The sequence below is a fragment of the Colius striatus genome, chromosome 6, assembly GCF_028858725.1.
Source record: "Colius striatus isolate bColStr4 chromosome 6, bColStr4.1.hap1, whole genome shotgun sequence".
Classification (NCBI taxonomy): domain Eukaryota; kingdom Metazoa; phylum Chordata; class Aves; order Coliiformes; family Coliidae; genus Colius; species Colius striatus.
Genome location: NC_084764.1, coordinates 44,019,417 through 44,033,497, shown reverse-complemented (window position 1 = coordinate 44,033,497; position 14,081 = coordinate 44,019,417). Strand labels below are relative to the sequence as shown.

Below are 14,081 nucleotides of genomic sequence, written 5' to 3'. Positions count from 1 at the left end.
ATATTTGGGGCAGTAGGCTAGAACAGGTGTAGCTGCATAATTTTTTCTGTTGGATTCTCCTAGATAATTTCTTCATGGTTAAGAAAGTAGACAAGTTGTGATGCAAGATCCACCAACCTACTTTGGCCATTTTCACTTCTAATTTTGTTCTGTTTTCCTCCCAGAGAGAAGCTAAAACTGAAGGAACGGGAAGAAGCATGGGTTAAAATAGAAAATCTAGCCAAATCAAATCCCCAGGTATTTAGAAAAGATTAACATGCTCATGTTTAAATACTTTAGTTTTGTTAAAACATCAGTGGAGGAAACAGGTCTGAGTGATGATGGAAACAAAGCAATTTCACTAATTGTATTATGAAAGATACACAATAAAAGTGCTTTAAAAAAATGTAACCTTTCTCTTGTGCCAGTAATTATTGTTTAAAAAGGTTTCTGAAAAGTATGAAGTATTTTTCTCCTTACGATAGGAGAAACACTGTGCTGTGGTTTGAAAAGTTACTGTGCAAAATACAGAGATTCTGTAATTGGCTTCTCCTGAAAAGCTGTTTTGCAAACAATATATGACAAGAGAGATCTTTCTTCTAAGGGAGTTATGACTGGTCAGTTTTCCTCTGTCAAATGGATTAAAGTAATAGTGTACATTCTTGTCTGCTGCATTTGTTCTCACACTTGCATTGGACTGGTCTTCTGGTGAACCTGGACCTCAGGCCCTTACTAAAAGGAAAGCATCTTGTCGTTATTACTTTCATTAGCATTCTTTGATTTGCCCTGAAATTTGCATTGCCATTTTGATAAGGAAACAAAGGTCCCTTAGCTGTTAATCATATTTTGGAGTTCTGGGAGAAGGGGATGGTTTGGCTTGTCTTTTTGTTTTTTCTCCTCCCACTTAATTTGCTTGGAGAATGTTGCCAGCTTTTCTTGATCTCAGTCATACAGATTGCTGCTATGAAAAAACACCAGACACTTGAATTACTTTAGAGCCAGAATCTTGCTGTACTGCAGCAAGAATCGTAATGTATTTTATCTTTCCAGCATCATCTAGCTGAGTTTGAAGTGGTGGAAGATGGAGTAATGGTACTCTGTAAAGAGAAGTAGGATACTTTATGACCTCAGTGCTGTATTTAAACAGAAAGCAAGGGGTCATTTTTTTTCTAAGGAGTTTGATAAATGTGACTTTTCTCTCGTGTCATTTTTCAGGGAACAATTACTGAACTGCTGAAATAAAATGTGACCTGAACTAGGTGAACCTGTTTCTGCAGGGGGGTTGGACTAGATAATCTCTAAAGCTGCCTTCCAACCCTACCATTCTGTGATTCTGTGAAATGTTAGCTGACAACAGATAAATTAATCAAAAGAGAACAATTCATATGAAAGCAGCAATTGACCTTCGTTGACAAAACATTCCTCTAACTAGATAACCCATATAAAAACCTTGCTTGAAGAGTGCTTGATAAACACTGTCATTTGCTCTCACAAATGATGAATTGCTGCATGTCTGGCTAAGCAAGAGGAGAGACTTGTAGTAGGAAAATTTCAGGGTTCTACAGTGCAAAATCTTCTTCTCTTCCCAAGTAATTTTTTGGTAACTGTATTTTCTGACCCTGGTTACCACAGTCTCTGTACAGTATGTTCTGCACAGCATGCTTGGAGAGAGCTAATCATTGGAACCAATTTGAAATAAAAATTACTAATTCAAACCCTGAGTGCTCCACTGAATTGATGTAAAAATATAAATGCTTTTAGCACCCTAATGGGTTTTTAAGTTTTTATTTGTTGGGTTCTTTCCCCTGGAATTTCTATTAACGTTTTTAATTTGTCCAATTAGTGACAGTTCTGGTTGTTCAGAGCTGTTTCTTACTCTCCATGAGACAATAATACACTTTAAGATTTTTAGATTACTTTGTATATTCCTTAAGTCCTTACTGTCAGGTTTTTTCATATCTGCATTAAGTTGTTAGTAAAATTGCTATGAAGTGTCTGTGTTTGCAGCTGAGTTTTGATTTCAAGACCACAAACACCTCATTGGAATTACAGCAGAACTGGAGTTATTGAGATTACTTTAGATGCTATACAAGTTTCTTCTTTACAAGTTCTTTCTTAATTCACAAAAGTCTTCATTAATTCACTTCCTGAAGACAGGAAGGTTTAATATTTTGCCTTGAAATGATTTTCAATATATATTAATTGCATTTGGTCTTTTGTCAGACTCTCTTCCAACACAGAATTGCACCAGGAAGTAAAATAATTGTTTGGGTTGCTGCCCTGTTCACAAATAACTAGACAATGTCTTCATAAAGTTTCAGATCAATGATTGCCAAGGTAGATATCCAGTACTGGCAGCATCTGAACACTTTGAACTTCTGTCTTAGCTAATCAAAGCATATTTTTTGGTATTGTGACTGTATTTTTCAACAGGATGTTTCTGCCAATTGAAAGCATTGCAGAGGTCGGTTTTGAGTTCTGTTACTGGAAGCACAAGATACTGAAGCGAAAATCAAATAGCTGATACCATTCTAGTGCTCAAATACACTCTTAGTATTTAGGTGTTGCTACTAAGAATGAGTATTTTAACACTCTGCTCTTATTAGTACCCAACATACAGTGACACGGGTTCGCTGAACAGTCCTGTTGCAATGGAAACAGATGGGCCTTTAATTGAAGATTTGCAGATGCTGAAAAAGACAGTGAAAGAAGAGGCTTGTCAGGTAAAGCAGTACAAAGACAACAAAGTACTCTAAATTATTAATTACTTTTGCTAAGTGATCATTAATCATAGACATAAGCCTGACTTAGGTTTTCAGCCCTGTAACCATTTATCTCTGAGCAATAAACTTCATTAGAGCTGCTACTTCTAAGTGATACTGTAGCAGGCAGGAGTACAGTGCTACATTTCTAATGCCTGGGAATCTGCTTATATGGTCTTTTTATATTCTACAGAAACTTCCATTTTCTTTTTACTTAAAAATAGCACTATTTCATAATCATTGCTGGGAGCAGTGATTCTGCTTTAAGGTCTACTTAAAAATATGAGTAGAACCTCCCACATCATGTTCTGTTATCCTCTGTATAATAGTTTTGGTTTTTCATAAGGAAAACTTCTATAAAATATAGTTAGATTTAGTGGTGACATCTTTGTTATTCAGAGGCTTCTTAGTAGCTAAAGCTAGTATGGTTTTTCATCACTTTTCTCTGTTGTATCTGGTGACAGGACAAGAGGTGATGGTGTGAAGCTGGAACACAAAAAGTTCCATTTAAACATAAGGAAAAACTCAGTGTTGAGGTGAGGGAGCCCTGGCCCAGGCTGCCCAGGAAGGGTGTGGAGGCTCCTGCTCTGGAGGTCTTCAGAACCCACCTGCACAACTTCCTGTGTGACCTGAGCTAGGTGGAACCTGCTTTAGCAGAGGGATTGGACTGGATGAGCTCTAACCCTACCATTCTATGATCTGTCTTGCCCACTCATGGGTCTTCCTTGGTCCACCATCTGTTATGTTCCATTACCTCCTAGAGGACAAAGACTCCTGAGGTCATTCCAGTCCTTTTGTCTTTAGCTAATTCTTAGTAATCTTCAGGTATTTTTTTATTTTTTAACTTCATTTAAGGCAAACTACAGTCTTGACATTTAAACTTGGAGATTTAAACTTGGAGCAGGTGGAAAATGGAGAGGTGCCAGGGAGCATTGCAATGTCACCAAGATACCTGGTATCTTGGTATCAGCAGTATGGCTGTCTCTAAATCCAGGGAAGTTTAAGGCCTGAGCAATGATCTACAGTTGGAAAAGCTGGTTGAGATCAGAGATAAAGTCTGTTGATTTGAACCGATGTATCAAACAAGAAATACATGGTCAACCTGGCCCTCGACGTTACTCTCCGAAACTCGCAGTGTCATTATCCTGCAGGATTGCATGTTACTTAATTGTACTGTGGCATTTTGGTTGAAGACTGAAATCAGAAGAAATGCTGATGTACCTCCAAGGCATTCTTAATGCTTGCTGGTTTTTAAACACTTGTCTCTCGAGTAGAGCCTTGTGCATTACCTGTAAATGCAGGTGGCTGAAGTGATTGCTGGTCCAGGGCAACGAATGAAGGTGGCATTCCCCTGGATGGGAATGCTGGTTAGAACTAGTCAGCAAGGAGCACTGAGCTTATTAATGTTTCTAAACCCCTGTCTTCAGAACTTGCATAGCTTAGATTATTGAAGAAAATGAGTACTGTTTAATCTTAGTTATGTTGGTGGTAGTGGCCACATTTTACTATGCTATTTCCTGGCATATAACCATTGTATCAAGATTTGAGACCTTGGTTCACTTTGCATTCTGGCCAGAGGGAATTAAAGCCCATACCTCCTACCTCTGAGTACTCTAGCATTAGCTCTAGAAGAAATGCAGCCAAAGTATGACCTACATGCTAGTAATTAGGACAAGCAGTTAAGAACAGTTAGCAATCCGAGTTGCTGGAAGTGTTTGGGGATTTGGGTCAGTATTATAAAATGTGCAAACAGTCCTGTCAGCCTAAGGTAAAACCAAGGATTCTGACTGGCTCTCATCTTCATTTTTACCAAGAATTCCATTTCAAGAACTGTAATTGAAATGGTGTATAATTGTATGGAAATTGTTAGGGCTGTGTACAGCTTCACTGGTAGTGTTCCAGATGGAAAACGAGTGTATTGCGTTCTGTGGATGACCGTGATCATTCATAGTAAAAACATAATCATTCATCTGACATGTAGAGACATAGAAATGACAAATGAGAAGACAGAGGATCAATTTGGTTTTTTTAAGTGTTATTAAATGATAATCTTGGTAGTAAAGTCATGATTGCTAATAGCTAATAGATTGATTGCTAATAGTTTCTCGTTTTCCCTCTTAACAAAAGGTAGCTGGTGGGGTAGAGAGGAGAAAGTATAAACCTTTCCCTATAGGTTATTTCTTTTCCCACAAGTGAACATACAGATAGACAACAAATATTGTAAGTTAGGTGTTTAGTAATTAATATTTTTGGCCAACTGCATTCTGTTTTGATTTCAGGCACAGAAAGATCAGAAAAAAGATCGTCCTCTCGTGCGACGCAAGTCAGAACTGCCTCAGGATATCTATACCATGAAAGCCTTGGAATCACACTGCAGAGCTGATGAATTGATATCACATGATGGGCATTAAACTATTACAGTGAAATATTATTTTGGAGGAAAAGGGGTTTTTTTCCTGGACTCAGTTCTACAGTAGAACTTACTTTTTCGTGCCATACCAATCAGTTACACACAAAGTCAAAGCTTTCTTCAACCCAGTTCTGTAGGCAATAACTTAATAGAGTACGCAGCTCAAGATTAGTAGTTCAAACAATGGTAAATTACCCAGTTCCACGTGCAGAATATTGGGTTGACTCTAATCAAATGGACACAATTTCCTGAAGGTGTTGTCGTAGTACCAGCTAGCTGGTAACGTGCAGTTTTTTTAGTCCTATTTGAGAGAAGTGTTCCAGAACCTCTTTCCATCTAAAGAAGTGAATGACCAGTGGTTGGTACTAATGATAAATGTGTGTTTTCAGAAGTGAAATTATTTCAAATTTAAGTATTCAACTTTTTTCTAGGGTTTCTCAACTTTACAGCTGTTTCCACATGATTGCTGTCCTTTAATATACCAGCAGTTGTGAAGATACAGTTATTTTTCGTGTTACAAACCGTGACTTACAAACTGGTAACTTCCACGACAATCCTCAATCATCATTCCTTTCCAAGAATCCCGTAAATTTAGTTCTCCTTTACTTAGGATAAAGATATATATCTATACATACATCATGTCCTAATACTTTATGTGTATTTAAAGCCATATTTTCCAGTCTTTAGTGTCTAACACAGCACCAGTATTCGGGGTATGAACTGGTGGAATAATTTTCCTTTAAAAAAAAATTTGTTTACTATGACTGGAAATAGACTGAAAATAAAACTTCATTTTAATTTGTTTTCAAGTCAAGAAAATGTTCTTTCATACTTTTTTTTTTTCCTCCCTTATCTGAGCTTTTAATACTCAGCATTTCTCTCGGGCTCTAGGAGTTCAATATTCTGTGGCAGATATTATGCGTGATTTCAGTTGCATCGGTTTTTATCTGAGAGATGGAACGTAACCTTTCAGGAAACAAAGCATCACAAGCTTGGTAGAATAAGACCCTTGAATTCCATTCTGCTTCTTTTTAAACGAGTTTAAGAACTGAGGAGATAGTGACCATAATTTTGCCGTGAAAATACTTTTTTGTTGTTGTTGTAAAGAGCACACGTGCTGCAAATACACCTCACAAGTGAACTGAAAACGTATCTGAGTTGCTGATGATCTTCAAATGCTGCTATATATTCCACAAGATTACTTGCATGTACTGAGCTTTTTGTTGTAGATGGAAAAGCACGGGAGGAAAATCTCTTGAAAAATATAGTGCTTTGTCTTCAATATTTGATTTCTCTCAGGGTGGCCAGTATTTTGACTTACTTATCCTGCTTACAAGCTGTTTGAAATGTGTTCTGCTATTCTAAATGGGTGATTAGTTTCTTTCGTCTCTGGCAGTAACATGATATAACTTAATGTTTAATGTCTTGATGCATAAAGAGATAAAAAAAAATGTGGCTTCTTTAAAAATAGATTTGTTTGACTTTTTTAAGGAAGTATAACGTCTCCTGCATCCTTAAAGAACGAATACAATATATCAAAGCAGACATCCATAGTAACCTTGTGCAGATGTAGTGCCTGCTGTTTGTTGGTTGCATTTAACATTCAGTTTCCAATATTTGTTACGTTGTCTATTGGAAGAGAATTGTGGGTGGTAAATATTGGCTTACAACGAAATTAAGATGACCAGCCCAACCTTTAAGTGGAATGTCCACTGTGTCTGAAAATATTTCCTGTGAAACTTGAAAAAGAATATGCTTTACTATTAGGATAAACTATATTAAAACAGTTTAAAGATGCCTTCTCCTTTTGAGGGAAAAAGGGTGCTTTTTTAATTGTGTAAAGCAATGTCTATGTATTTTGATATACCATTGTTTGAACTTCCATCTTTAGCTGGTAGGTTATCAGTTACCTTTGATTTTTGGGTGTTCAGGGTGTTTGCGCAAGAGGTTGCCGAAAGGAGTTGTTCTGAAGTTACCCGAGGGGAAGAAAAAACCACCATGTGTATCAATGTTTGATTGACTGTGTGATGCTCAGTGTATAAGAACATCTTTCACCGTCTAGATTTTGTTTCTGTTCTTTATTGAAGATAAACACTCACCAAAAAGGGAACTAGTCGAGTATTTTTAAAGGCTTAAAGTTCGCCGCCAAGTCCTATTTGACATTTAGAGACGCTGAACATTTGCTGAGGCAGTGTTCCAAAACCTATCACCACTAATGGTTTAGCATGTTTATTACCAATATTTATGTACTTCTTGTAACCCTGTACCAAACCATTCTAAAGCCAATACATCCAAAGTGAAAGGGAAAATTAAAGCAGAGTTTTGGTGACTGTTGTTCTTCATAAAGTTCTGTGTCTGACACCTCCTCCCATTTTCCAAAATTAACCCTGTGCAACAGGAATGTCAAAAGTAATATTACAAGTGTCTTTTTAGTGTGGCTTTAGTATGGCTTCATTTTAATATTGTACATACATTGTACCTTGTTTTCTGGTAATAAGTAATAAAAATGTAGACTTCGTATTTTGTACAGAATTGTCCTATGTACAGAATAAAAAGTTCCTAGAAACAGCAAAAAGAGGTAAGTGGCACAATTATTTTTCATTAGACAATATCTGTACCATTATGTGTTAGTGGAATGTTAAGTTCAAATGTACCCACATCTTTTTTAACGTTTTGTAATTCGGTTTTTCTTTTGTTGAGGCATTGTTTCTGAAGAACTTCATACACCTGCCATTTAAGATGCTTTTATCTAATTTTAAAACTTAAAGGAAAAAAAAATGGTGTATTATATGGACAAATAAAGAACATGTGAATTTTACTTGCTCTTCATGAAACTAAATTTAGCACAGGGTGGTTCGGGGCTGTGTTCAGTGTTTGCAGCATCCAGGTGTACAAATGAAAATGATTTCATCAATTGCCCAAAGGAAAAAGGCCATTAGTAAAAAAAAGGGAATCATGAATAGTCACTAAAAAACCCCTTCACTTTTAGAACAGCTGTCTGAAAGGAAGTGGAGAAGTCTCCAGCCTACAACTGTGAAATACCTTCTGTGCACCTTCTATACCACAGGATTTTCCCTTGTAACGCTCCTGCATTTACAGGCTTCAAGCACAGTAGCCATACAATCCGGTACTGTAGTGTGGTAGGTGGTATGTGCTCAAGTGGCAGAGAGGGTAAGAAACAGTGTCTGCAGTAGAAATTGTTTTCCTCTCTAATCTATAAAACCCTTCAAAAGAGCTAAGGAAATTACTCATGTTAAGCCGACTTTCAGTTAGAGGAGGTTTTTGGGGTGGGATTTGGGATGTGTAAGCCTAGGATCCATATCTGACTTGATGAGATTTGAAGCCTTTGCATACTGAAAGAATGTTTTCTGCATGAGCTCAGAAGTAAACTCATCAGCTACACCCCCAAGCTTAACCATGAATCAAAAACTAGATATTTAAACAACTGAGCGCTTGGTCTAGAAGATCAGGGTCAAATACCTCTTGAAACAGTGTTGTAAAATACTGACAGCACTGACGTGTATTTTCTATATAAATACTTTATTGAGTTGCAGGTGTGTTCAAGAAGTGGCCACACCTGGGATGTGTGAGAAGGGCTGTGGGGAGCAGATGCAGAGAGGTTCAATGGGGACAAGCTGGAACACAAGAGGTTCCAGAGAAACACAAGGGAAAACTTCTTCAGTGTTCAAGTGAGGGAGCACTGGAAGGGGCTGCCCAGATGAGCTGTGGAGTCTGCTTCTCTGGAGACATTCAAACCCAGCTGGAGGAGTTCCTGTGTGCCCTACTCTAGGTGATGCTTCTCTGGCAGGGGGGTTGGACTGCAATGTGCTAGTGTAGGACAAGTGTGCTTGTGCTTGGAGGTTTGCACATATGTGCTTACAAGAGATAGCTACAATTGCAGGTTGCCCCAAGTATTGTTCTGGTTCCATTATGGGCCCATGTGTCTAGAAGTGAAGCATTTCTGCTTCTTGGATCTTGTCCTTTGTGTAATGATTGTGGAGACTGACTGCATATAGCTAATTAAGAAATGGTGTTCTAATTACCATGCCACTGTCTCCCTGGATTATAGTTTCTTTTATTAGACTTGGCTTGAGCTGTCTTTATGAAATAAAACTTTGATGTAGTTAAAGACTTTGTATGAAAATATTCCCAAGGGAGAATTTACTGTGGAGCTAAAGAAGATAATACGTTATTCCTTGCTCACACAATTGAAGAGCAGCATGACTGCAGCTGCCTTTCTCAGAACCTGATCCTGCTGGGACCACGTTCACTCCTGTACAAGCAAAGAACTGCACACAAAAGGTGAAGTCTCATAACCATTTACTCTATTGCATTGAGGGGAGAGGGCCTCAAGCTATTTCAGGCACTGTTGTGATCCAGAAGACCCCAGGAAGAGGGTTTATGCCAGCATGAAGGCCTTGCCATAGTAAATTTTCTGGTCTTCTGGCTGTAAAATTAGATGCAAAAAAAATGAGAGATGGGAGAGGAGGAGAGATCAGAGAGGTGGTTTGTCCTTCCTGTTACTTGTTTGGGGGTGTTTTGGTTTTAGTCCCAAATACTACCAAATTATTAGTCAAAGAAAAAAAGTCTTGTCTTTTTTTTTCCTGAAGATGTCTTCTATGGCATCAAAAAGGTTTTGTTTGTATGTATGTTGTATGGCATTTGCCAGGAGCAAACCTCGCCAAGTCCTAGTTGTCATTCGGATTCTCCAACAGTTAAATGACGAGGGAGATGTGTCATGTGGGCAGTCTTGCCTTTTGGGTGGCTGGTCTTGGTGGCCAGGAAAAGGACATTTTTACCCAAGAATAGGACATTGAACCTTAGGTAGAGACAGGTGAGGTAGATCAACTGTTTTTCACTCTGGTTAAGCAAGCTAAATTCTCTCCATAGGCATTAACATGAGAACTTGTACAAAAAGCTAGTTTATCTTGTCATTGCTTTGATTTCCTTAATGTACATCTTCATCTCTCTCCCTTTGGCATCATAGGTAAGGCTGGAGTGTTGAAAGGGGTACAAAGTGGCTTTCAGTTGCAGGTAAACTAGCATTTAAATATCCAGATCCTGGACTTGTTCTTCACATCATAAAGTCTTGTTGCACATGGAGAATTTCTGGCCTTGAAACCTCCAGTGAGACAAGACTTGTTGGGGTGTTTTGATGCCACTTGTTTCTGTAAGTCAGGAGCACCATATAAATAATTAGTTGAATTCTCATTTCCTCTCTGCCCTGCTTTCTCCTCTTCCATACTTTGCTTTCCTTATTCATACTTTTCTTTGCTGGCAGCATCTTTGCAGTAATGAGCTATTGCATCTTGCTTTGCAAGCTACAGACACTCTGTGAGGTTTTGGTGCAGCAGATGACATCTGTTTTGGAAGAAAGAGCATGCAAACACTTTCAGCTGACCTCCTAAGAGGTACTAAGTTACACTCAAGGTGGATCTAGTTTGCTTAAGAGTATTATCAACACTTTTTTAATGGCCATCTTGAAGGCCAGGATGTTAATGTATTGATTTCAGTAGTAGATGATTCTCCTCTCATTGGAAGGCAGTCAGGCAGGCCTTGATGGAATTCAGAGAGCCAAGCCAAGATGGCTCTTTCATATGAAATGTAATAATAAAACATAACCTGCCTGTAGAGGAATGAGTGTGAGCAAACTAGATTTTGGAAAATGGAGATGGGTGAGTGTTGTATTAAACATGATCTCAGTAGCTATACTCTGTAAACAGAACATTCAGATGAGTACTGCTAGTTTTTATCTTCATCAAAGCTAAAAATTACCTTTCTAATAAGGCTGGGGGAGGGGCAGGTTTGAGATTTTCTATTGCTTGAGAAATCAGTGGCTTTTCGAAGTTAAACTGCTACCCCTAAACCCCTCAGGAGCATCCTTGAGCATTAGCATGGGGGTTTTCTTCCTGGTAGAAATAGAGGAGCTGGGCTATGTGTCTAGGGTTTCTGGATTCCTAGTATCCTAGCTGGACAGTCGTGCTTGTGTAGTGGCTTACAGGTCAGGAGTTCCTCTGTCAGGCAGGATGTCCTGCTTCCTGATTTCTTGTGCACTACATCTGAACAGATCCTGGGCCTGAAGGTCTTGGTGCACTTGCATGTGTATCCCCCTGAGGAAATGAGCTCAGAGGCGGTTTTGTTTGCCTGGTTTCCTTTTTCTGGGTGACATCCCTTTCTCCACCTCCGTAGGAACAAAATCTGGAGTTTTCAGCCTGTGGGGCACCCAATGGCCCCAGTGTACTCAATGTGAGTCAGTGGAGTTGCTCTGGAATGTCACTGCCCTCTCCCAGGTGTGTTCAAATACCAGCCACGACTAGGGATGGGAAGGGACTACTTTAGCCAAGGAGGATCAGCATTGTCTCATCTCAGTGGCAATGAGCTGCAGTGATTAATACTTTAGACCAAACATCTGCACTGGGCAGGATAGGACAAGCGTCTGTCTGACAGCTGTAAAAGAGCTTTAAACATTTATAAACACGGAGCACTGGCAGGGGCTGCCCAGATGGGCTGTGGAGTCCCCTTCTCTGGAGACATTCCAACCCGGCTGGATGAGTTCCTGTGTGCCCTGCTCTAGGTGATCTTGCTCTGGCAGGGGTGTTGCACTGGATGAGCTTTGCAGCTCCCTGCCAGCCCTGAACATTCTGTGATTCTTACAGCTGTGCTTTTCCTCTGTTCATGTCCTGTTCTTTAGGGAAACAGTCTCCCACCAGTGTGGGATTAATGTTTCAGGTTCTGTCTTCATTAACCTGTACAGACTGGGGCTACCTAGATAAGTGCCCAGAGTCAAAGGCACAGGGATGGTCCTTCCCTGAAGCTCAGCGCTGCCTTATCTGCCCCTGCTGCTTGATTCAGAAACGTGGAATCATAGAATGGTGGGGGTTGGAAGGGACCTTTAGCGACCATCCAGTCCAACCCCCTGCAGAAGCAGGGTCACCTAGATCAGGTCACACAGGAACGTGTCCAGGTGGGTCTTGAAGCTCTGCAAGGAAGGAGCATCCACAACCCCTCTGGGCAGCCTGTTCCAGTGTCATTTGTGCCACCTCTTCTTACGCCTTCCGCGTTTATTTTTAACATCAAATAAGTAAACAATTTTCATCTTCAGACAAAGGAGCCTCGGGGCTGCTTTACCTTCCCTGTACGGGGCTGGCAAGGCCAGACCACCTCTCCCCAGGGCTCTGCGGCCAGCGGGTGCCGGGGGCGGGGGGTTGGAGGCTTTTCCCCTTCCCATGCGCTACCGTCCTCTCCTTCCTCAAGGAACTTCTCCAACCCATGGCTTGTTCGATTCGCGGGCAGGTGCGGGGCGGGCGAGGGCTGCAGCGCGGGGAGGGCCCCGCCAGGCCCGGGAGCCGGCGGGGCGGGAGGCGGCGGCCGCCTCTCCCAGGCTCCCCCGGCACGGCGGGGCGGGAGGCGGCGGCCTCTCCCAGGCTCCCCCGGCACGGCGCGGCGGGAGGCGGTGGGAAGCGGCGGCCGCCTCTCCCAGGCTCCCCCGGCACGGCGGGGCGGCGCTAGCGGGGCGGTGCCGGCGGGGCGGGGCGGTGCCGGCGGCTCAGCGCGGCGCGGCGGGCGGGCCATTGCTGGGGCGGCGGCTGGGCGGGCGGAGCGCGCCGGGCCCTGCTGTTGTCCTTGCCTCGACATGTCCGACTCCGGCGGCGGTGGGGGCGGCGGCCCCGGCGGTGAGGACGGCGGCATGGAGGTGTCGGGCTCGGCGGTGCAGAACGTGGCCGACGTGTCGGTGCTGCAGAAGCACCTGCGCAAGCTGGTGCCGCTGCTGCTGGAGGACGGCGGCGAAGCCCCCGCGGTGCTGGAGGCAGTGCTGGAGGAGAAGGGCGCCGTGGAACATATGCGCAAGTTTCTGTCCGACCCGCAGGTTCACACGGTCCTGGTGGAGCGCTCCACCCTCAAAGGTGAGGCGCCGGCTGGGCGGCTGCCGCGCTCGCAAAATGGCGGCGGCGCCTCCCGCCGCCCGTTAGCGCCGTGGGACGGCCGCGCCGCGCTCCCCCGCGCTCCTCCGAGCTCCCCCGCCCGCCGCGGGGCCTCCCCGGCGGCCTCGGGGCTGGGGGCTCCGGGCTGGCGCACCGCGGGGAGAGCCGCGCCCCGCTGTGAGGCCGGGCGGTAGGCCAGGGCCTGCGGCAGCGGCGCTGCCTGCCGCCGCCCGGCCCGGGCTCCCCCGGTCCTCAGCTCCGGGCCCGGGGCGTGAGCTGTCGCCGTGCCGGGGTCTGGGGGCGAGGGGTTTGTGCGCGGCGGCTGCGTGGCCTGTCCCGCTCGTAAAGCAGCGAAAGGGCCTCGTCAGGAGGCTGTCGGCGCTTCGTACCGCCGCCTCCTTTGTGCCGGGAAATGACAAGGCAGGAAACCGGTCTGAAACGGAGCGAAACGAGCAGAAAACCTCGGAGAGAATTACAAGAAAACGCTGCCGGAGTCAGCCTGTAAAAAGCGTTATTCCGTGGCTAATTAGCAAGCCTTCGGAGTTCATAGAATCATAGAATGGTGGGGTTGGAAGAGATCACGCAGCCCAACCCCCCTGCAGAGGCAGCTCCACCTAGATCAGGCCTTCATAAGTCAAGATGCAGAGCTTGCATTGCCTTTGTTTAGTTAGCAAAGCTTGGTGGTGAAGCTGCTTGTAAGCCGTTGTCAGCAACCTCATCAAATGCTGCCTGAAACGGCTCTTTTTCGTCAATGGATCTGTTTGTAATCAGGCACTGTCACAGAGTCCATCCTAAGGAGTAATAATAAAATACAGCTAGACTTCGTTAGTAAGGCTTTTTCTATCAAACAGCCTATAAAACACCCATATTGTTCACCCATGCTATTAAAAACCCTGCAGTTTGTATATGACCACATGCCTGCCAGCCTGAGCTTGCAAGATTTTAGCATCAAACTCCTGAATCTCTGCTCCTGGTGTGCTTCTGTTTCCATCCCTGTAGATGTATATC

General features: G+C 42.9%; 2 protein-coding genes across 4 annotated transcripts in view; both read left to right on the top strand.

The window, feature by feature from the left end:
* Positions 1–5,960, top strand: part of PPP2R5C (protein phosphatase 2 regulatory subunit B'gamma) — a 75,178-nt gene extending 69,218 nt beyond the window's left edge. For all 3 annotated transcript variants that reach the window (XM_061997861.1, XM_061997863.1, XM_061997862.1), the window contains 3 exons: positions 165–237; positions 2,586–2,702; positions 5,021–5,960. In XM_061997861.1, coding sequence (XP_061853845.1) covers positions 165–237; positions 2,586–2,702; positions 5,021–5,152 — 322 coding nt within the window. In that variant the 3' untranslated portion in view covers positions 5,153–5,960. The remainder of the gene's footprint in view (positions 1–164; positions 238–2,585; positions 2,703–5,020) is intronic.
* Positions 5,961–12,717: 6,757 nt separating this feature from the next.
* DYNC1H1 (dynein cytoplasmic 1 heavy chain 1) overlaps positions 12,718–14,081 on the top strand; it is a 45,487-nt gene continuing 44,123 nt past the window's right edge. Inside the window, exon 1 of the mRNA XM_061998557.1 lies at positions 12,718–13,055. Within this exon, the coding sequence (XP_061854541.1) occupies positions 12,785–13,055 (271 nt within the window). The 5' untranslated portion in view covers positions 12,718–12,784. The remainder of the gene's footprint in view (positions 13,056–14,081) is intronic.